Source organism: Cricetulus griseus (genome assembly GCF_003668045.3).
Source record: "Cricetulus griseus strain 17A/GY chromosome 1 unlocalized genomic scaffold, alternate assembly CriGri-PICRH-1.0 chr1_0, whole genome shotgun sequence".
NCBI classification, from domain to species: Eukaryota; Metazoa; Chordata; class Mammalia; order Rodentia; family Cricetidae; genus Cricetulus; species Cricetulus griseus.
The window spans coordinates 233,473,077-233,494,115 of record NW_023276806.1 but is presented as its reverse complement, the minus strand read 5'-3'; the positions used below and the strand labels follow the sequence as shown (position 1 = coordinate 233,494,115).

The 21,039-nt window shown below is 55.4% G+C and overlaps 1 protein-coding gene across 1 annotated transcript; it reads left to right on the top strand.

The window, feature by feature from the left end:
- Positions 1 to 2,655: 2,655 nt before the first annotated feature.
- On the top strand, positions 2,656 to 16,656 carry Tulp1 (TUB like protein 1). Its single transcript, XM_027388955.2, has 16 exons — positions 2,656 to 2,702; positions 2,876 to 2,927; positions 3,211 to 3,292; positions 3,388 to 3,540; positions 3,722 to 3,733; positions 3,848 to 3,979; positions 4,787 to 4,882; positions 4,971 to 5,090; positions 5,353 to 5,483; positions 8,367 to 8,372; positions 8,461 to 8,631; positions 8,975 to 9,087; positions 11,022 to 11,133; positions 11,210 to 11,308; positions 13,573 to 13,744; positions 16,334 to 16,656. The coding sequence occupies exons 1-16, from the start codon at positions 2,656 to 2,658 to the stop codon at positions 16,465 to 16,467; spliced, it is 1,632 nt and encodes a 543-aa protein (XP_027244756.1). The 3' UTR covers positions 16,468 to 16,656.
- The last annotated feature ends 4,383 nt before the right edge of the window (positions 16,657 to 21,039 follow it).

Genomic DNA, 21,039 nt, shown 5'->3' with positions numbered 1-21,039 from the left:
TGAGTCCCAGGCCAGCCTGGTCTACAGAGCAAGTACCAGGACAGCCTCTGAAACAATACAGAGAACCCCTGTCTTGAAAAACAAACAAAAAACAAAGAGCACTCAGTTTCTCTTGCAGAAGACGGGGTTCAGTTCCCAGTATCCGCTTGTCGGTTCCCAACCATCTCTTAACTTCCAGTTCTGGTGATCTTTTAAAGTCTGCTCTCCACCTCGGAGAAGGCAGGCATACGGGGCACAAACATTCATGAGAATGAAACATACACACACACAAAATAAAAATGAAATACCAGATACATAGTAGGTGTTTTGTCGATGGTCTGCTGGACTGAGAGCAAGCTGTGTGGCCTTAGACAAGTAGGGAACCTCTCTGTGGCAGGAGAATGTGCCACTAAGAGGAACTTAGGGGATTAGGCAATCTTTTGAAAGTGAATTCAATTTCAGAAAGCAGCTAAATTCATGTGGAATTGAGGCTGGTGACCAGGCCAGGGGTACAGTTGAGAAATTTCCCTTTGAGTTCAAAACAATGTGTAATTATAGAGGCCAGGCCTACAGTCCAGGGGGCAGGCGGATCAAAGTGCCTGGCACTTATCTGTGTACAGACCTGCTTCTCGTCCCTGTGCTGGACTCTCCAAACCCTAAAGTCACCTCTGACCCAGACCCTAGCCCCTCCTTCCCACACCTCAGGCCACCAAACCTCAGGTCTCACCCTGGGGCTGCCCCCTGGGAATTAAAGGGTTGCTGTCAAGGGGAGGGAATTTTAATGCATTCTACCAGAGATGACTCAAGTAATTACTTTTAGTCTTAAAGTCACGTTTGTTGAGTGCGCAGGCTCGCAGGCTCCCACGTGTGGAAGTCAGGAGGACAGCTTGTTGGAGTTGTTATTGCTCCCACCGTGTGAATTCTGGAGAGGCAACAAAGGTCTTCAAGCTTGGCAGCAAGAGATTTTACCCACCGAGCCATCTTGCCAGCCCTTGTTTTTTGTTTGTTTGTTTGTTTTAAGATTTATTTTTATTAGTTTTTTTGAGGGGCTGGAGAGAAGGCGCCATGGTTAAGAGAACTGGCTGCTCTTGCAGAGGACACAGGTTCAATTCCCAGCACCTGCAAGGTGACTCACAACCCATCTCTAACTCCAGCCCCTAGGGATCTGACGCCCTCTTCTGGCCTCTGTGGTCTCTAACATACATTCAGGTAAACATATACATAGTAAATAAATACAAAAAAAAATCTCAAAAAATCTGAAACACTAAAACATTTTTTGGGGGCTGGGCGTTGGTGGCACACACCTTTAATCCCAGCACTCGGGAGGGAGAGGCAGGAGGATTTCTGTGAGTTCGAGGCCAGCTGGTCTCCAGTGCGAGTGCCAGGATAGGCTCCAAAGCTACACAGAGAAACCCTGTCTCCAAAAACAAACAAAAAAAAAAAAAACATTTTTTTTGAAAATTGTGTATGTGTGCTGAAATTGTGTGTGTGTGTGTGTGTGTGTGTGTGTGTGTTCATGTGCACATGAGTACAGGTGCCAAAGATGCCAGCAATACCAGATCCCCAGATCTGGATTACAGGCGGTTGTGAGCTGCCTGACAAGCGTGCTGGGAATTGAACTCAGGCCTCAGCAACAGCAGCAAGTGCTCTTGGGCACTGAGCCTTCTCTCCAGCTGCCTTATTTGGAAGCAGGTTTTCCCAAGCAACCCTGGCTGATTTGCAACATCCAGCCAGGCCTTTGCTTCTGGAGTGCTGGAATTAGAAGTGTGAACCAGGTTTTTTGTTTTGTTTTTTAAGATGGGGAGTGATCTCAAATTTGTGATCCTGCTAGCTCAGCCTTCCAAGTATTGAAATTATAAGCATATGCTCCCAAGCCCAGCAATTACTTATCATCTAAAATATCCAAAATTGTCTGTTAAACCCAGATGGTGGTGGCACATGGAGGCAGAGGCAGAGGCAGAGGCAGCGGATCTCTGTGAGTTGGAGACTAGCCTGGTCTACAGTGCAAGTTCCAGGCCAGGCTCCAAAGTTATACAGAGAAATCCTGTCTCAAAAAACAAGCAAACAAAAAAGCTGCCAAAATGGCTCAGACAGGGCACTTGCTAATATCGGCAAATTAATTGACTGTCACTGAGACCTATGTACACATGAACCATGGCATGTGCGCCACCCACAAATGCAATAAATAAATGCAAAATTTTAGAAATAAGCATATCTCAGGCTGAGAATGGTGTCATATGCTGGAAATCCCAGCACTCAGGAGACTGGAGAATCATGGTTTCCACGCCAGCCTGCACAGAGAGACCCTGGCTATACAGGGAGACCCTGTTGGGGGTTGGGGACAACCTGGAGAGCCTGGTCTAGCCTTTTATTCTCCAGCACTGGCCTCCACTAACAGGTTACATAGGGGAGTGCCTGCCTTGGGTGGAGGGTGGGATCCTGTCCTTCAGGCTGCTGGGCTGAGGAGAGCTGGAGGTCCAGAGCCTCCCCTGGGTGGCTAACCACAGGCTGAAGCATCTTGTCCTCAGAGGTGAGTCCGTGTGGCCTTTGGCCTGAGCTGCGCAGGTGGGGAGAAGCTGAGCTGAGATTAGCGAGTGAGGAGGGCAGGCTGTGAGCTGCAAGGCACTGGACTGGAGAGGAGTGACTGGTGACAGGTGACAGGCACACGGGAGTACCATGCCACTTCAGGAGGAGACCCTCCGGGAAGTGTGGGCCTCAGACAGGTGGGAGCCCCCATATCATCGCATCTGAAGCCCAGGAATCAGCTGCAGGGCCACAGTGGTGTGGTGGTGGGGCGGCGGGGCGGGGCGGGGGGCGGGGGGCGGGGGGCGGGGGTAGGGTGGTGGGGGTGAGTAAACCCCAAGAAGGGGACAGCCTGGTTCTTTTGTACTCTCAGTGGCCATGAAGAGGACTGGCTGAGCCCGGAGCCCCAGCTGCGCCCCAAGCAGGTATGTCACCAGGTTTGGGAGCTGGAAAAAAGGCACAAAAGTGCCTTGCAGTGTGCACAGGAGGGCCTAGGAGAAGAAAGGGCGTTTAAGATATGGGGTGCCCAGGAGGACTTGGGGGCTTTGGGTCTTGGAAGTGACTATCACGCGTGTATGGGTCATCCGCACTGAGAAGTGGCTGCAGCACGCCTTGGGATAATCCGAGGCTATTTCTGTCGGCTCCAAGGGATTAGAGGGGGATGGGAGCCCAGAGTCCCCTTCTCTCCTCGTGACCCCTATTCCATAGCGACCCACCCAGGGACAGAAGTTGAGGAAGAAGAAGTCTGAGACCCCCGAGTCTCCTGGATCCAAGCCCCGAAGATCTGGAGGTGAGTCCTGGGGGTGCATGGGATGGTGTCAGCCAGGGACGCTGACGTGGGGACCCCCTGGGCCAGGACCCTGCTCAACCTGACATCTGGCCCAGCTGGGCGCAAGAAGCTCGAGGAGCCACCGGCAGACCCCACCGAGGCGCACGCTGCACCCACGGTCTACGCCAAGTTCCTTCGGGACCCCGAGGCCAAGAAGAGGGACCCCCGGGAAACCTTCCTGGTTGCACACACCCCAAATGTGGGAAGCGGTGAGTGAGGCTGAGGGAACAAGGGACAGTGTGAGCTGGCCCGGGAAGCAGGCCTCACCACCTGGGCACGCAGCCCAGGGCTGGGTTCCCCTGCTCTTTCCTGTTACACATATGGGGAAACTGAGACAGCAGAGCTCCAAGCTTTTGCCTTGAGCTACAGCTAGTAGCCGGAATACCCCAGATGAGGACAACGGTGGGAAGGCAGGTGGTGGTGGTGGGGTGACAGGGAGGCAGCTCACTGCAGGAAGGTTCTTGAAGCCCTGACTGGACCTCTGGAGCCCGTGTTACAAGAGCATGCTCTCCATAGAGGAAGATTCTGAGGTTTCGGACGATGGTGATGAAGAGGAGGAGGAAGAGGGGAAAAAAGAGAAAAGCTCTCTGCCCCCGAGGAAAGCACCCAAGGAGAGAGAGAAGAAAGCCAAGGCCCTAGGCCCGCGGGGTAGGTGCAGGGAGCACCCAGGAACCCATGGGCAGGCAGAAAGAGTCCCTGGGGGCGGAGCGGGTGAGTCCCCAAAGTTCCCCGGCGCCTCGCGCCAAAGCTGTGCCTCCCCTGGTCCTCTCTCTTCATTAACAGTCCCTAAGGAGATCAGAGGGTGCGCAGGCAGGAGAATTGTTTTCTTTGTGGGCTTTTGACTCCATGTGGGTTAGCGTTATAATTTGTTTTGTTTTGTTTTTTGTGTGAGACAGGGTTTCTCTGTGTAGCTTTGGAGGCTGTCCTGGAACTCACTCTGTAGACCAGGCTGGCCCCGAACTGAGAGATCTGTCTGTCTCTGCCTCCCTGGTGCTGGGATTAAAGGCGTGCGCCACTAACACCACCCGGCTAGCATTGTAATTTTTATTAAGTAGATGAAAATAAAAAGAAATCTGTGGCTAAAGACACAGGCTCCAGGCCTGGAAGGTCTGGTCAGAAATGTGTGGGAGGCTGAGACCGGGTCTCTCTGGAGAGGCAGAGGCAGAAGCAGAGAGTAGGGGCTGGGAGGGTCCCTGGAGGAGAGGCTGGATGAGGACTGAGAGGCTGGGGTGATGGCTGGCATCCGTTCACCCACTCACTCACTCCTTCCACACCTCTTAAGCTGGTTCCTAGCCAGATGGTTGCTAGACTCAGAAGAAAGTAACATCAGACTCAGACCACGGAGTCCTCTGGCTTCAGCACCCAGGGACTTGAAGCTGGATGAGGGGGTTAGAAGGAGTTCCTCAGCCTCAATGGCTTCCTTCCATCTCAACCCCCCAAACCTCCTATTCCCAGGGGACCTAGGAAGCCCTGAAGTCCCCCGGAAACCACCCCACCCCAAGAAGAAGGAGGCAGGGGAGGGAACCAAGCTGAAAAAGGCCAAGAAGAAAGGTAAAGGGGGGGGAGGACTGACAGAGGACAGGAGGGGCTGGGTGTGTTGAGATGGTGATGCCTTCTCGCCTTCTCCTCCTCTCTGCAGGGGCTGGGGAGACTGACAAGGACCCCTCGAGGAGCCCAGCAGCCCCGAGGAAGAAGGTCCCGGCAGCCATGTTCCTGGTTGGAGAAGGTGGCCCGACTGAGAAGGGTGGGAAGATGAAAGGTGGGTGGCCGAAGGGTGTCAGGACCCGGGACCGGGGACACTGTGTGTGCAGTGCCACCTGAGGAGGGACGGAGGGAGGGAGCTGGACCGTGTGGGGGCATCTTGGCACCCCTGCTCTGACAGCTGTGTGGCCCCAAGCAGGTGGCCTTTCTGAGGCCAGAACCTTCTTATGGCTGTGGAGAGGATTAAAGGGAAACATGGATGCTGGGAACACCTGGCCAGTCAGGGTGAGGGGTCTACAGCTTCCCCTCTCCATTCTCAGGGCCTCCCAAAGGCTCAGAGGACAAGAAGGAGGACAAGAAAAAGGAGGAAGAGGAGGAGGAGGAAGAGGAGGAGTCTGCAGCGATGAGGAACAGCAACCAGAAGGGCAAAGCGAAGGGCAAAGGCAGAAAGGTCGTCACCCGAGGGGCAGACGTGGGGGACTTTGGGGGAGAGGACTTGGCTCCCCATTCCTGTCTGGGCAAAGGCCGGGGAACATTGGGGGCATGGGGACAGCAGAGGCCTGGCTCAGGCCACCCATGGACCTTGCATATTGTGCTGTCCAGGCCTCCCTCTGTCACAGGGTTCCCAGTGAGAAGACACCTGATAAAACAGGGGAGGCCGAGCACATGGCAGCCGCACTCTGGTTTTTTGGGAGTGTGGAGGTGGGGGAATGGGATGAGATAAGTCTTGCTATGTAGCCCAGGCTAGCCTGGAACTCCAGATCTTTCTATCCCCACTGGAACAGGGGTTACAGGTGTGAGTCTATGTCTGGTCTCCGTGAGGCAGATCTCACACACCTCTGGGGACTCTGGGTGTCTGGGAGTTGGCTAGTGGGACCAGTTGTTAAATATTTCCACTCTGCCAAGCTAAGTTCACACCTCAGCCCTAGCTCCACGTGCAGGTAACCCCAGACTCAGTGGAGGCAGCAGGGCCAGGTGTTCAGAGCTGACCTCAGCTACACGGTGAGGTTGAGGTCAGCCTAGCCTACATGAGACCCTGTCTCCAAAAATAAAAGTAGGCTGGAGAGACGGCTCAGCAGTTGAGAGCATTGGGTGCTCTTGCAGAGGACCTAGGTTTGATTTCCAGCACCAAATGGTGCCTCAATTGTAACTCCAGTTGCAGGGGATCTAATGTCCTCTGCTGACCTCTGAAGGCACCAGGCACACATGAGGTACACAGACACACATGTAGGCCAAACATTCATACAAAGAAGAAATAAATTGTTAAATAAAATAACCAGCCGGCGTTGGTGGCGCACGCCTTTAATCCCAGCACTCTCGAGGCAGAGGCAGGCAGATCTCTGTGAGTCTGAGGCCAGTCTGGTTTACAGAACAAGTTGCAGGACAGGCTCCAAAGCTACACAGAGAAATCCAGTATCGAAAAACAAAACAGAACAAAACAAAACAGCAACAACAAAACCCTCTCTGTACAAGAGCCAGCCCTGGCCCAAGCTTCGTGGGTTAATAGTTTGTGTAGGAGAGAAGTCAGGTCTTCAGCGATGGATTTACATTAACCAAGATCACTGACCCTGATGTCCAGGGTATTTTATCCCAGGTGGAAACAGCCCTCCACACCACAGGCCTTTGAAATTCGCAGGTGTAGAAATGATTAAGTAAGTGTCAACTTTTCTCACCTCCCATTCCAGACATAGTCTTATGTTTCCCAAGTTTCTTCTGCAGCAGACTAAAGTGCAGTCAAGATGGTCATTTGCCCCTTGGCCTAGGGCCCCAGGCTGTGCTTCACCACACACAGTGTAGCGCTGCCCCCAGCAGAAGGCTCCTGGGCGCTGCCTGTGAAGCCTCAGGTGCTGAAGCCTGATAGGTCAGTGGCTCCCCTGAGGGACTGGAGTCTCAGCTCCCCTCACAGAGCAGCAGGAGAAAGGGCACTGGGTCTCACCCTGCCTCCTTCTGTAACCAAAGTGTTACAGGGAAATTCTCCAAGACAGAAGTAAGCTGACAGGTTCATGAGTCAGCTGTGTCTTGCTGGGTAACAAATGGTCTCCAAGCTTTAGTGTCTTCAAATGAGAATCCAGCTTTCCAGCCTAGTATCTAAGGCTCATAAATCTAGGGACAGCTTCGCAGAACCATGAGGGCTCAGGGTGTCACACGAGGCTGCAGTCACCTGAAAGACTGGCTAAGAATGTCGTTCATTTCTAAAGTGGTTCAGTCATGGTTGTTGGTTGGAGGCCTCTCTTCCTCTCCACATAGACCTCTCCTGTAGCATTGGCTTGACCCCAGTTTCTATATAAGAGAGACAGCTAGCCCAGTGTGTTAATGAAAATGCAAAGAGTCAGTATTTGGAGAGCTAGGCATGGGTTACACAACTCTACTCCAAACCCTGGGAGGCTAAGGAGGATTGCAGTCAGGCCAGCCTGGGCTACAGAGTGAGTCTGAAGCCAGCCTTGGCCTTAGAGTGAAAGCCTATATCAAATAAACAAAATAGAGGCTGAAGAGATGGCTCAGCAGTTAAGAGAATTTCCTGCTCTCATGGAGGACCTGGGTTCAGTTCCCAGTACTCACGTGATGGCTTACAACAATTTGTAACTCTAGTTCCAGGGGATCCTGTGCCCTCTTCTGGCCTCTAAGGGTACCAGGCACACATGTAGTGCAGAGACAGACATGCAGACAAAACACTCACATATAGTGCAAACAAAACAAAGCAAAAACACTACCACCACTGCCGCCACCACCACCGCCACCACCACCACCGGGCCAGTTGTGGTAGGTAGTTCCTAGCTGTTATCCCAGCACTGGGGAGGTAGAGGCAGGAGGATCAGGAGTTTGAGCTCAGCATCCACAACATAGTGAGTTCAAGGCCAGCCTGGACTATATGAGACCCTATCTTTAAAAATGAAAATGGGGCTGGAGAGATGACTTAGAGGTAAAGAGCACTGGCTGTTCTTCCAGAGGACCAGGGTTCAATTCCCGGCACCCACATGGTGGCTCACAACTTCTGCCAACTCTAATTCCAAGTGATCTGACACTGTCACACAGACTTTCATGCAGGCAAAACACTAATGCACACAGAGTAAAAATTACACACACACACACACACACACACACACACACACACACACACACACACACGAAAACAAGAGAGAATGTTGTATTCAGCTGTCACTTAGTGGTGGAACCTGAACTCAAACTGTGACTGTCTGGGCTCAAGCTGAACAATCACAATAAATCACAGAATTCCAGAACCTTCTATCATGTGGTTGGGCTGTGGGGCTGTGGGGGATGGAGGTACCTCCTATCCCAGGTCTGGATGCTAAACTTATCTCTTTTCTTCCTCCAGAAGGTGGTGGTGAGTGGTGGCCTGTCCTGCCTGGGGTGCAGAAGGGGACCTATGGAGTGGGGTACCCTGGCTGATGCACCATCTGCCCATGCAGAAGGAGGAGAGGGCCCCATCTCCCCCTGTGGAAGTGGGTGAACCCCGAGAGTTTGTGCTGCAGCCAGCGCCCCAGGGCAAGGCAGTGCGCTGCCGGCTGACCCGGGACAAGAAGGGCATGGACCGCGGCATGTACCCGTCCTACTTCCTGCATCTGGACACGGAGAAGAAGGTCCCAAGGAAGGGGCTGGGGGTGTCTAGGGCTGGGGGGTGTCTAGGGCTAGGGGAAGGTGTCTAGGGCTAGGGGGTATCTAGGGCTGGGGTGTCTAGGACTAGGGGGTGTCTAGGGCTAGGGGTGTCTAGGGCTGGGGGTCTAGGGCTTGGGGGTGTCTAGGGAGGGGTGTCTAGGGCTGGGGGGTGTCTAGGGCTTGGGGGTGTCTAGGGCTGGGGGGTATCTAGGGCTGGGGGGTATCTAGGGCTGGGGGGTGTCTATGGCTGGGGGCAGTGTCTAGGACCTCCCTAGTCCCCAATTCCGTATGCCACACCCTGTTACCTCTCTGTCCCCTTCTCCGAAGGTGTTCCTCTTGGCTGGCAGGAAACGCAAGCGCAGTAAGACAGCCAACTACCTCATCTCCAGAGACCCTACCAACTTGTCCAGGGGAGGGGAGGATTTCGTCGGAAAGCTGAGGTGCGGCTGCCACTGGCAGTCACTTCTGTCCCACTATGGCTGGCAGAGTGTTGCCACATGGATGCTCCAGAGACATCCCTCAGTCTAGGGATCCCACACTCTGACATACGTGGATCTGGGGACCTGATCTAGATGGTTCTGTGGGCTTGGGATGGGCCCCTGGCATTGCATGTTGTCAACATCTCCCCCAAGGGGTGGGAACTATGCAGGCCTGACCAAAGCTCTCACAGAGATGGGCTTTAGCTCCCTGAGGGCAGGGCCAGGTCGTGGCCCTTGTCACTGGGTGCCACAAGCTCCCTCGCCATGTCTTCTCTGAGGAAGTATACTACTGGTGTGGCGGTACACGCCTGTAATCCCAGCACTTGGTAACTAGAGAGAGAAGTATCAGGAGTTCAAGGTCATCCTTGGCTATTTAAGGAATTTGGAGCCAGGCTGGGCTATGTTAGCCCCTCCCCCCCCTCCAAGAGAGAAAGAGAAAGGGGATGGAGCTCAGTTGGTAGAGTATTTGCTTAATCAGGTTTGGTCCTAGCCCCATGTAAACCAGGTGTCATGGAACATGTCTGTAAAACCAGCAGCAGGAGGCAGCAGCAGGAGGATCCCCAGTTCAAGGCCCTCCTGGCCCACCTCATGAGACTGTCTCAAAAGCAATTTTTACTCAGTGAATGAACAATCGGAGGGAAGCTGGGTGTGACAGGCAGGCTTCCCCGGCTACCACCTGTCAGAAAGGACTGGTTCCTTTTATTTGTGCATTTAACTAAAGGGGGCCTGCCTGTGCCTCCGGCAGGGTCCTAAGAACATTCCAAATATAAACCAGATATCTCATCAACCAAACCAGCGAAGATTCTAGCTAGTCCTGAGGGCCAGCGAGATGGCTCAGAGGGTAGGGATCCTTGCCTGAGTTCAATCCCCAGGACCCACATGATAGAATGAGAGAGCTGACTCCTGAACGTTGTCCTCTGACCTCCACCGTGTACACAGGGGGTCACAGTGTGTACACAGTCACAGTGTGTACACAGTCACAGTGTGTACATTCAATAACTCAACTGACACAATAACCAACTCACGGGGGACAGTTGAGACTTTCCTGGTTCCTAGGGCCACACAGATGGAGCCAAAATTTGACTGATTTTTTATTTTATTTTATTTTATTTTTTTGAGACAGGGTTTCTCTGTGTAACAGTCCTGGCTGTCCTGGAACTAGCTCTTGTAGACCAGGCTGGCCTCCAACTCACAGAGATCCACCTGCCTCTGCCTCCCGAGTGCTGGGAGTAAAGGTGTGTGTCACCATGGCCCAGACTGAATGATTTGTTTTATTCTTTTCTAATTTTATTAGTCTGAGTGTGGTGTGTGCACGAACACCCATGTGGTGTGTTTGTGTGGAGGTCAGGGGACAGCTCTGTGTGGGGGGTCAGCTCTCTGTCTGTCTTTCCCAGGATCGAATTGGGGTCCTCAGCCTTGTACTGCAGAGTAAGCACTGAGCCGTCTGGCCAGCCGTACCCCTGATTCTTTTTTTTTTGTTTGTTTTTGTTTTTTTTTTTTGAGGCAGGGTCTCATGTAGCCAGGGTAATTTGGACCTCGCTATGGGGTGGCAGATGGATGACCTTGGAGTCCCAATCTCCCAATCTTCTGCCTCCACCTGCCAAGCGCAGCAGTTACTGCCACACCTGGCTCTGTTTTTCTTGCTGCTGGGGATTGAACCAAGGCCTCGGGCATGCAAAGAAGTGCTCCACAGCCAGACTGCTTCACAGTAACAATGATAGCAATGATTTTACAAACTCTCCCTTCAAGGGAAGCCTGGATCAGGGCACATGACTCGCTTACTCCCACGAGAAACACTGCCCCTTGCTCTTGAACTGGGGGGTCTGGGGAAGGGATTTGCACTGCGAGGGGGTACGTACCCTCTTGCCTTAGCCCAACTCTTCTGCCACCCTCAGGTCCAATCTCCTGGGCAACCGCTTCACCGTCTTCGACAATGGGCAGAACCCACAGCGTGGCAGAGGTGTGGACGTGGGGAGCCTGCGCCAGGAACTGGCAGCTGTGGTCTATGTGAGAAGCCACTGTCCCCATCGTGCCCGGCTCTCCTCAGGTAGGATTTGGCCTGACGCCCACTTCTCTCTTTCAGGAAACCAACGTTTTAGGGTTCCGAGGACCCCGTCGCATGACTGTCATCATCCCTGGAATGAACGCGGACAATGAGAGGGTCCCTATCCGACCCCGAAATGTGAGCCTCTACCTTCCTAGCCCCTGTCCCCAAGAGCCTTGCTCTGTACTGACCCACTCAGTGAGATCAGGGCAGGAACTCAGCTTACCCAAGTGGGTCGGTCTCCTGTCACAACTCCCTTCTGGCCACTTGTTCTCTGTCTCTGAATTCATGCCAAGCATGGTAGCATACTCCTGTAATCTCAGAACTTGGGAGGTGAAGGCAGGTGGAGCGGTAATTGACAGTCATCTCTAGTTACACATGGAGGGTTCGAGGCCAGCCTGAGCTACTTGAAATGCTGTCTCACGGAAACAGCACTGGGGAGATGGCTCAGCAGTTAGGAGCACGTACTGCTCTCTCTCTCTCTCTCTCTCTCTCTCTCTCTCTCTCTCTCTCTAAGATTTATTTATTATGTATACAGTGTTCTGCCTGCATGTATGCCTCCACGCCAGAAGAGGGCCCCAGATCTCATTACGGATGGTTGTGAGCCACCATGTGGTTGCTGGGAATTGAACTCAGGACCTCTGGAAGAGTAGTCAGTGCTCTTAACCTCTGAGCTGTCTCTCCAGCCCCCCGCCTTTCAAAGGACTTGAGTTTGGATTTGTTTTTTGGGATGGGTGGGTGGGTGGGTTGTTGTTTCTGAGGCAGGATCTCACTGTGTAGACCCCGCTGGCCTTGAACTCAGAGATCTGCCTGTCTCTGCCTCCGGAGCACTGGGGTGAAAGGCGTGAGCCACCGTGAAGCAATGCCATCCCTGTGAAGCTGTAATTCCTATGGAAGGTAGACAGCAGACAGTGATTGCGACAGATGAGCCAAGGGTGGAGATGGTGCCCGGTGGCAAGCGCTGTGGGAGGCCAAGAGGAACAGAGGGGCAGCTGAGGCACACGCCTGTCATACAGGTTTCAATATCAGGCCTCAGAGACACAGGGTGAGCTGTCCCCTCAGTGGGTAAGGTGAACCGCCGTCATCTGCAGCTGGCATCTAGGTTGAGGGGAAGGACAGCCAAAGAGGAGAGCCTGTGCAAAGAGCCTGAGGCAGAAGGTACCTGATGGGTTGAGGGTCAGTAAGGTGACCATCATGGATAAAGGGCTTATGGCCAGCGGTGATTCCAAGGGGCAGCGGGTGCCTGTCTAACTGGCTTTGCTCTGAGAGAACTGGGAAGCCACAGCAGGGCTCTGAGTGAAGGTGACACTTTAAAGAGGCAAAGTTGGTATGTGTGCAGTGTGGAGTAAGAGGGAACACTGTCCTGGGCTCTGTCGCTCTTGCAGGCTGGATTTCAGAGCCTGATGACTGGCAAGTCCCATGCTCCTGGATGACTGATGTCACTTTACTTATTTACAATGAAAAGTAATACCACTGTCAGCTGCCTGTTTATTCTCCCGGCTGGGGAGGCCAGGCTGGCCAAGAAGCTGGGCCTTGCTTCTTCTAAGTCCAGTCCTTGGTTCTTCTAAGAACCAAGGTCCAAAGGTGACACAGCAGTGGGCTAGGGTGGCTTACTTGGCAGGCATGAGGCACTGGGTTCCATCCCCAGTGCCACAAAGACCAGGCATGGTGGTTCATGGCTATAATCCCAGCACTCAGGAGACAGAGGCAAGAGATCAGAAGTTTACGGTTACCCTCAGCTACACAGGGAGCTTGAGGCAAGCCTGGCTGTATGGGACCCCAACAAAACACACACACACACACACACACACACACACACACACACACACACACTCATATACTCACACATACTCATGCACACACACTCACTCACACACATACACTTACACACAAACACTGACACACACATACACACACTCACACAAGACACACACACACGCCCATGTGCACACAATGATGACAATAAAGGAGGGATTTGAAATATCCCTGTCAATAACATACCTGCTGTACAAACACGAGAGCCTGAGTGCAGATCCCCAGCACCATGTAAAAGCTGGGCACACTGGAGTGTATCTAAAACCCAGCACTGGGTAGGTGGAGATGGGTAGGTCCCCGAATGCATTGATCACCCAGCCCAGCTCAGTCAATGGACTCCAGGTTCAGTGGAAGACTAGGACATGAAGAGTGGCACCCAACGCCTCCTGGGTACCAGCTGTGCCTGTCCACTCTCTGCCAGAATGCACCCCTAACAAGACAGACCACTGCTCTCCCTGCATCTGCTGATACCCTCTGTGGACATTGCAGCCCGGGCTGAACACTAGCTGCACACACTTCCTGCCCCCTGAGAGAGCCCAGCCACCTCGAACCGTCCTTTCTTTGTTACCTCCCCTTGGGTCCCCCAGGCCAGCGATGGGCTGCTGGTGCGCTGGCAGAACAAGACACTGGAGAGCCTCATCGAACTACACAACAAACCGCCCATCTGGAACGAAGACAGTGGCTCCTACACCCTCAACTTCCAGGGCCGGGTCACCCAGGCCTCGGTCAAGAACTTCCAGATTGTGCACGCTGACGACCGTGAGTATTTGAGGGCCCCTCTCGACTCTGGGTTGGGAGGGGGGCTCAGATAGGCCAAGCAGAAGTATTGGGGTTCACTATTACTAGTTATTGACTAGGACCCTTGGGTAGATGCTGGGACATTCCTAATGGTGTCGTGATGAGGGGCCGGGTAAGCTGCTGGAAGCTGGAAACACCCAGAATCCAAGCCCTTTATGTGGAGTAAGGTGGTGGGGCCCAAGGCCCACAGAGGAGATGAGAGTTAAAACTTACTGTTTTCAAGATAATTGTCTTAAGACAAGGTCTCACTATATATATAGCCCTGGCTGCCCTAAAGCTGTCTATGAGTACCAGGCTGGCCTCAAACTCACAGAGACACCCCTCACCCAACCCCCTCTACTCCCCACCCCCACCCCCCGGCCTCTGATCCTCCAATGCTGGGATTAAAGGCATGTGCCACCGTGACCTGCTAACACAGAGCATTATCTTCTTTGGTGGTGGAGGGATGGTTTTTTGAGACAGGGTTTCTCTGCTAACATGTCCTGGAAATCTTGATAGGCCTAGAACTTGCAGAAATCCACCTGCCTCTGCCTCTGGAGTGCTAGGATTAAAGGGGTGCACCACCACACCCAGCAAAGATTCTCTCTTAAGAACTGGATTGTTAGGGTTTGGGAGGAGGCGCACACCACCTTCTGTGTCTGTGTGTGAGGTCAGAGAACAACCTGCAGGAGCCACTTTCTTGCCCCATCAATTGAGCCCTAGGAATGAGATTCAGGTCATCAGACTTGGTAGTAGGGAATACGGACCATGCATTTAGTTCTAAGTGTCTACAAGTTTGTTTGTTTTTTTTTAAAGATTTATTTTATTTTTTTCTTTTGGTTTTCCGGGACAGGGTTTCTCTGAGAAACAGCCCTGGCTGACCTGGAACTCTCTCTGGAGACCAGGCTGGCCTTGAACTTGCAGAGAGCCTCCTGCCTCTGCCTCTCCAGTGCTGGCACTGTGCCACCATCTCCTGGCTTAAGATTTACCATTTAAAATTTTTTAAATTTATTTTTATTTTATGTTCATTGGTGTTTTGCCATGGGTGTTGGGTCCCCTGGAACTAGAGTTAGAGACAGTTGTGAGCTGCCATGTAGGTGCTGGGAATTGAACCCAGGTCCTCTGGAAGAGCAGTCAATGCTCTTAACCACTGAGCCATCTCTCCAGCTCCAAGATTTACTATTTTTATGTGTGTGCCCCTGCATGAATTATGTGCATCTTGTGTGTCCAGGTGGCTACAGAGGCCAGAGGGTGTCAGATGCTCTGGACCTGGAGTCCCAGGCTGTTGTATGGGTGCTGGGTCCTCTGAAAGAGCCTTAAGAGCTCTAACTGCTGAGTCCTCTACATCTTCTCACAACTGCCCCTGAGGACTTGGGGAAAGGAGGTCTCCAGACCACAAATGTCCCTGTCACAAGCTTGGGCAAGAGTACTACACAAAGGACTCCAGGGCTAGAGGGTCTGGCCAGTGCTGAGCAATCCCCCACCCCCATTCTGTCCTGGAGCTGTCACCACTATCTCATGTCCCTTGTCCTTAGGACTGCTTGCCAGGCCAGTTACTGTGGGAGCCTGACCAGGATGGCAGGGTTTTTGTTTTTGTTTTTTTGTTTGTTTTTTGGTTTTTCGAGACAGGGTTTCTCTGTGGCTTTGGAGGCTGTCCTGGAACTTGCTCTTGTAGACCAGGCTGGTCATGAACTCACAGAGATTTGCCTGCCTCTGCTGGGATTAAAGGTGTGCGCCAGGTGGAGTTTTTGTTTTAAAGCAGCTTTCTATACCTATGCCTGCTGGGAGAGAGGTGCTGTTCCGTGGTCCTATCTGGGGGTGACCAGCCTGGTCCTCATAGACATATTCAGGACAGCCAGGGCATTTGGGAGGGAGGTGGCAGGAGGGTTAGCAGTTCAAGGCTAGCCTTGGCTACACAAAGAGAGAGAAGGGAGAGAAGGAGGGCAGGGTGGGGGAAAAGATTGATTGATTGAGAGTGATTGGAGCTGGGCGTTAGTGGAACACGCCTTTAATCCCTGCCCTCAGGAGGCAGAGGCAGGCAGGCTACACAGAGAAACCCTGTCTCGAAAAACCGACAGAGAGAGAGAGAGAGAGAGAGAGAGAGAGAGAGAGAGAGAGAGACAGAGAGAGACAGAGAGAGAGAGAGAGAGAGAGAGAGGAACTGGTAGCTCTCAGATCAGGAGTGGCAATTTACCAAAGAAGGGAACACCTGGTTACAGAAGGACCTGGACCTGTGTCAAATGTGGGCCTTCTGGTCTGGGGGCTGGACAGAGGAACGAGGCCAAAAGACAACAGAAGGACGGGAGGGGAGGGTTCTGGTTTGTCAGGGTCCTGTACTGCTAGATTACAGGTTTGCTGTAACCCTGGGCAGCAGCTGATAAGGTGGGACTCCTGCCCTGTGGACTTGGGGTGATAGACCCTATACAGGCGGGGCTCGTTGGATGACACAGAAAAGGGAAGGTGGCCCGAGGCTGCCTGGGACTTGTGACTCCAAATCAAGGAGAAAGACCCCCGGTGTTAAGGGGTTGCCTGCCGAGATGGGCCCTGGGGTCACCCCACTGTGGTTCACAGCCGACTACATAGTGCTGCAGTTCGGCCGTGTGGCTGAGGACGCCTTTACCCTGGACTACCGGTACCCGCTGTGCGCCCTGCAAGCCTTCGCCATCGCCCTCTCCAGCTTCGACGGGAAGCTGGCCTGCGAGTGACCTACCACCCGTGGGCGCTGGGAAAGCACTCCGGTGGGGGTGGCAGGGCCCCTCCCACAGCCCTCACAGAAGGGCTCGCCCCTCTGCCTCCCCGGGACCCCGCGCACCCGCAGCCTGGCACCGGCTGGGATGGAGATGAACCTCCTGCCGCACAGCCTGCAATGCCTGGCTCGCCCCCTCCTCCCTAGCCGGTCCTCCTTGCCGGGGAGCGCTCTGGGCTCGCACTGGGGGGACGGCGAAGCAGGTCAGGGACCCACACTCCCAATAAAGTCACTTCCCGGGCCGAACGCAGCGGTGACTCGCGTCCCCTTCTCCTGCCGTCGCGGGTCCCATCGAGCCCGGGCGGGAGCTCCGGGTCCCGCAGCAGGGCGGAGAGGGAGGGGCCCCAGAGGGCCAGGAAGAGGGAGAAAGGGAGAAATTCGAGAAACAAGCCACTCGGGGAGAACCAGACAAACCGGGTCCCGGCAGGGCGGAGCCGGGTCTGGGGCCCCGGAGTGGGGGGGGGGCGGGCGGGCTCTCAGTGGGAGGGGCGCGCAGAGGCCTGGGCTGCGGCGGCCCCGAGTGGAAGGGTGGGGAGCCCCGGGACCCCCGACACCTTCAGGAGCGCGGCCCAGGGGACACAGCTCCACTCTTGGCTCCGCCCCAGGCCCGATCCCCAAGACCCAGCGAGGTCCCCAAGGGGGCGGTGCAGGGGCGGTGGGGACTCGGAGACGGCGAGCGGGAACTGGGGTGCGCGGGAGGGCGAAGCCGCACCGACGGGTGCGGGGTGGTCAGAGAGACCGCAGGCCGGGGCCCGCCTTAGGCACGCCCCCGAGCCAGCGCCGCCCACCAGCGGGCACGCCCACCCGTAGCCCCGCCCAGGCCCCGCCCCTCCAGCCCGCAGCCCCACCCCCCGCCCGGCTCCTCAACACAAAACTTTCCGTCCCGCTCGCTCCCTCCTCCGCGCCCAGCACCTCCCGCTCCGGCCCGGCTCATTCCGTGCATTCCGGCCATCCCCCTGCCCACGACCCCCCTTCTCGGCCCCCCTCGCTACTCCTCGGGCCCGGCGGAGCGGCCCGGCGGAGCGCCCCCCGGAGCTCGGAGCAGGTAAGCCGGGGGACGCGCTCGGAGGCCTCGCGCGCAGAGGGGACCGCTCGGGTGGCTTCTGGACGGCGGGGACCCGGACGCTCCGGGGGCTCCAGCCATTGTCCAGCCTGCGCCCGAGCCCGGGACCTGGGTGCCGGGAAGTTTGGAGGGAAGGGGGGAGACGCTCTCCGGGAAGCCCCGCCCACCACCCCACCCCCCGCGACCCGGAGGCTGGGAAGCCCGGAGCGTCCGTCCCGGGTGCCCGGGCCTGGCCCCGCCGTGTGCCGGGGAGTGCGCCCGGGGCGGCGGGCTTGGAGGGCCTGCGGCCGGGGCTCGTATCCGGGGCGCCCTTTGGACTCCGGGAGCCGGCGGGCCCCGGCTCCGCGCAGGCCTTGGCCGGGGCGCGTCGGGGTGAGCGGCGGCTGCGCTGGGACCCGGCCGGGCGTCGGGAAGAAGCCACTCCGCGAGCCCGGGGCGTGTGCGCACCCAAGGCGGCCGCCTGCGCCTGCAGCCCCGGCGCCCGCGCCCCGGGTCCGCGCCCCGGGGACGCGGCTTCTCTTGCTCGGGGCCTTCTCCGCACTCCTCCCGAGAACTTGTTCATTAAGGCGATTGCGGGCGCCCGATCCTCCTTCCTCCCCACTCGCGTCCTCTCCATTGTCCGGAGTCCGTCTTTACTCCTCCTTGCGAAGGGAGGCCGGAGCGCGGGCGTGGGTCTGCTTTCGAGCCCCGCAGGCCCTGGGGCAGTGTCACCGAAGCCCCTGCTCTGCCCCCACCCCCAACTGGGGCCCAGACCGAGGGCTGGGATTCTTAAAGAGCCAGGGGAACGAGGCCCCGGCCCGGGCTTCTCGGGGCCTGTGGCCCGAGCTCTCCAGGTAGGGGCAGAACCAAGTCAGGCCTGGGCTTGTAGCCCAGCCGGGGGATGGGTGGGGGCTGGACACCGCTCTGCTCTGAGGGGCTGGTGTCCATGGTGGCTCCCTGTGTTCGCGCTTCCGTGGCCTGGTTCTGCGCACACACGGTTCCGCCCCAGTGCTGGGGTCTGGGACACTCCCCGGCTGGGGGCTGCTGTTGCCTGGGGCCAGGAGGCAAAGAAGGTAGAGCTTGGAGGTTTAGGGAGACTGTGGCTGTGCCCTCCCTAGCCCCCAGACCTCCCTCGGAGACCCCCTTCTCCACACTTCTGAACACGTTAGAGCGATTGGGCACGGCTGGTCTTCTCTTCCCACTCGAGTCTTCCCCATTGTCTGTCACGCTTCTTATTCTTTCATGGAAAGGACGGGGTTCTACTCACGGTGTGGCCAAACAGTAGACGTGATGAATAGATTACCCCCTCCTCAGGGAGGGGCTGGAAGCCAGGCCTTCCCCACCCCCAGGGAGGGAACTGTAATTAATGCTAATTAGCACTTTGGGGCTGGGGCTGGTGGAACAGAACAGAATGGTCAGTGGTTGGCAGGAGATCTCTGAGTGTGTGCACACACACGTAGGTGGGTGTCTATCCAGAGCCCTGCACACACCATCACTGAAGTTTTACACCCTAACCTGTTGTGCTGTCGGGAGGAGAGACAGCTCGGTGAGGTCAGGCGACAGGTCTCTGGTCCCCTGTTGGGCCAGCTGTATGGATGGCTTCTCAGGTGCCTAATCCCTGAGCCTGGCAAGGGCTTGCCAGTCTGCCTTTAGTCTCCTCTGTCATGGAAGCTGAACCTGGAGGGGTCTGGAGAGGTGGGTGGGGTAAAGTCTGGGGGAGCATGTAGTTAAAACATGGATGAGAGGTAGCCTGAAGCAGGGGTAAAAGGAGAGGGAGGCTCTGTGGAGGTGCTTGGGGTGCTTGCCCTTGTAAGTGGGGTTCAGAGACCACTGGATGGCTACCCCCAACCTCAGACCCAGAACCTTTCAGGGTCCCCTAGGGCTCCGTGTCGGAGCTTGCTGGAACAGAAGTCCTGTCCTTAGTGGAAGCTGAGCAGGTGAGGGTTGGAGGGAACCAGGGGCTGTGAGGGCCTGACTGCCATGGTGTTCTGAGGCTCCCAGGAGGTCCCAGCCTTGTCCCCCGTGGGTCACAGGAGCTGTCAGCCGCCCTGGGAACCCCAGCCTGAGCCTCTCTGGTTAGAGCTGAAATCACCAGGTTGCTGCAGTCCCTGTGAGCACTGCTGCCCCGAGCAGGCGCTATCTGTCTCCAGACCCTGAATCCAGACACAGATCTCAGAAGCCTCAGCCCTTGGGGTGATCAGGCGCTACCTGTCTCCAGACCCTGAATCCAGACCCAGATCTCAGAAGCCTCAGCCCTTGGGGTTTCCTCGAATACTGGTTGTTTCCTGGACTCCCTGCCAGGCCTGAAAGGACAGGAAGTGATTGAGGGAAATGAGAGCGCAGCTGTGTGTGTCTGGATTTGAGAGGAGAGAGAGGGGTCATCCGTGTGGGCCACACTGTGCCGCGGGTACGTGTGGGAAAGGGTCCAGGTACAGGGAAAAGCCGTCTGTGGCCATGTGTTCCAGAGCCAGGGATGCTCTCCATCTCTGTGGTCAGGAGAGAAACTGAGAACTTGGGCTGGTGAGATGGCTGTGAGGGTAAAAGACAGCTTGTAGCCAAGCTTGCTGACTGACCTGTGTTCAATGTCCAGGGCCCACATGGAGGGAAGAGAGCCCATGAGAATCCTGTGTGTAAGTTGGTTGGGGAGTGGGGATTTCTGTGTGTGTGTGTGTGTGTGTGTGTGTGAGAGAGAGAGAGAGAGAGAGAGAGAGAGAGAGAGAGAGAGAGAGAGAGAGAGAGAGTGAGAGAGAGAGAGAGAGAGAGAGAGAGAGAGAGAGAGTTGTGTTTCTGTTGTTGGGCATCACACTGGGATAATCATGAAGAAAATTGTGTGAGGGTCAGTGATGCTATGATTCTATGTGAGGGGCATTCCATGTGACCTGTCATGCCATGGTGTGGCCACTTCTGTTACCAGTAGTTGTGAAATGTGAGTGAGGTGGCTTTGGGTTTGTCTGTGTGACTGTTTATGACACTATACTATACGTGAGCACAGTATCCACTGCCACTGATGTGTTTGAGGGCGCAGTGTGTGAGGAGGAGCTGAGCGCAATATCTGCACCCTGTATGTAAGTGAGAGAGACAGCCTGGGAGAGACAGCCAATGTGTGGCTCCCTGTGTGAGAAACTGGGGTGTGACTGAGACTGACGCCGTGGGTGGTCACTGTCTCAGCTTGTGTGGGTGACATCCTCAGGGCTATGCCACACAGGGTGTGGGGGGCCTGTGACCCCAATGCATGTGGTACCTATCTGGAAGGCCTTGAAAAAGATACTGTGAAGCTGGCGTGGTGGTGCACACCTTCTGAGGCAGAGGCAGGTGGATCTCTGTGAACCGGAGGACCACCTGGTCTACAGCGTTCCATGACAGCCAGGGCTACATAGAAAGACTCGGTCAAAAAAAAAAAAAAAAAAAAAAAAAAACTGTAAAAGAGAAGTCCTGTGTGCCTAGAGGAACCCCAGCACTAGCGACGCTGCTTGAGGCGTGGGTTTAAGG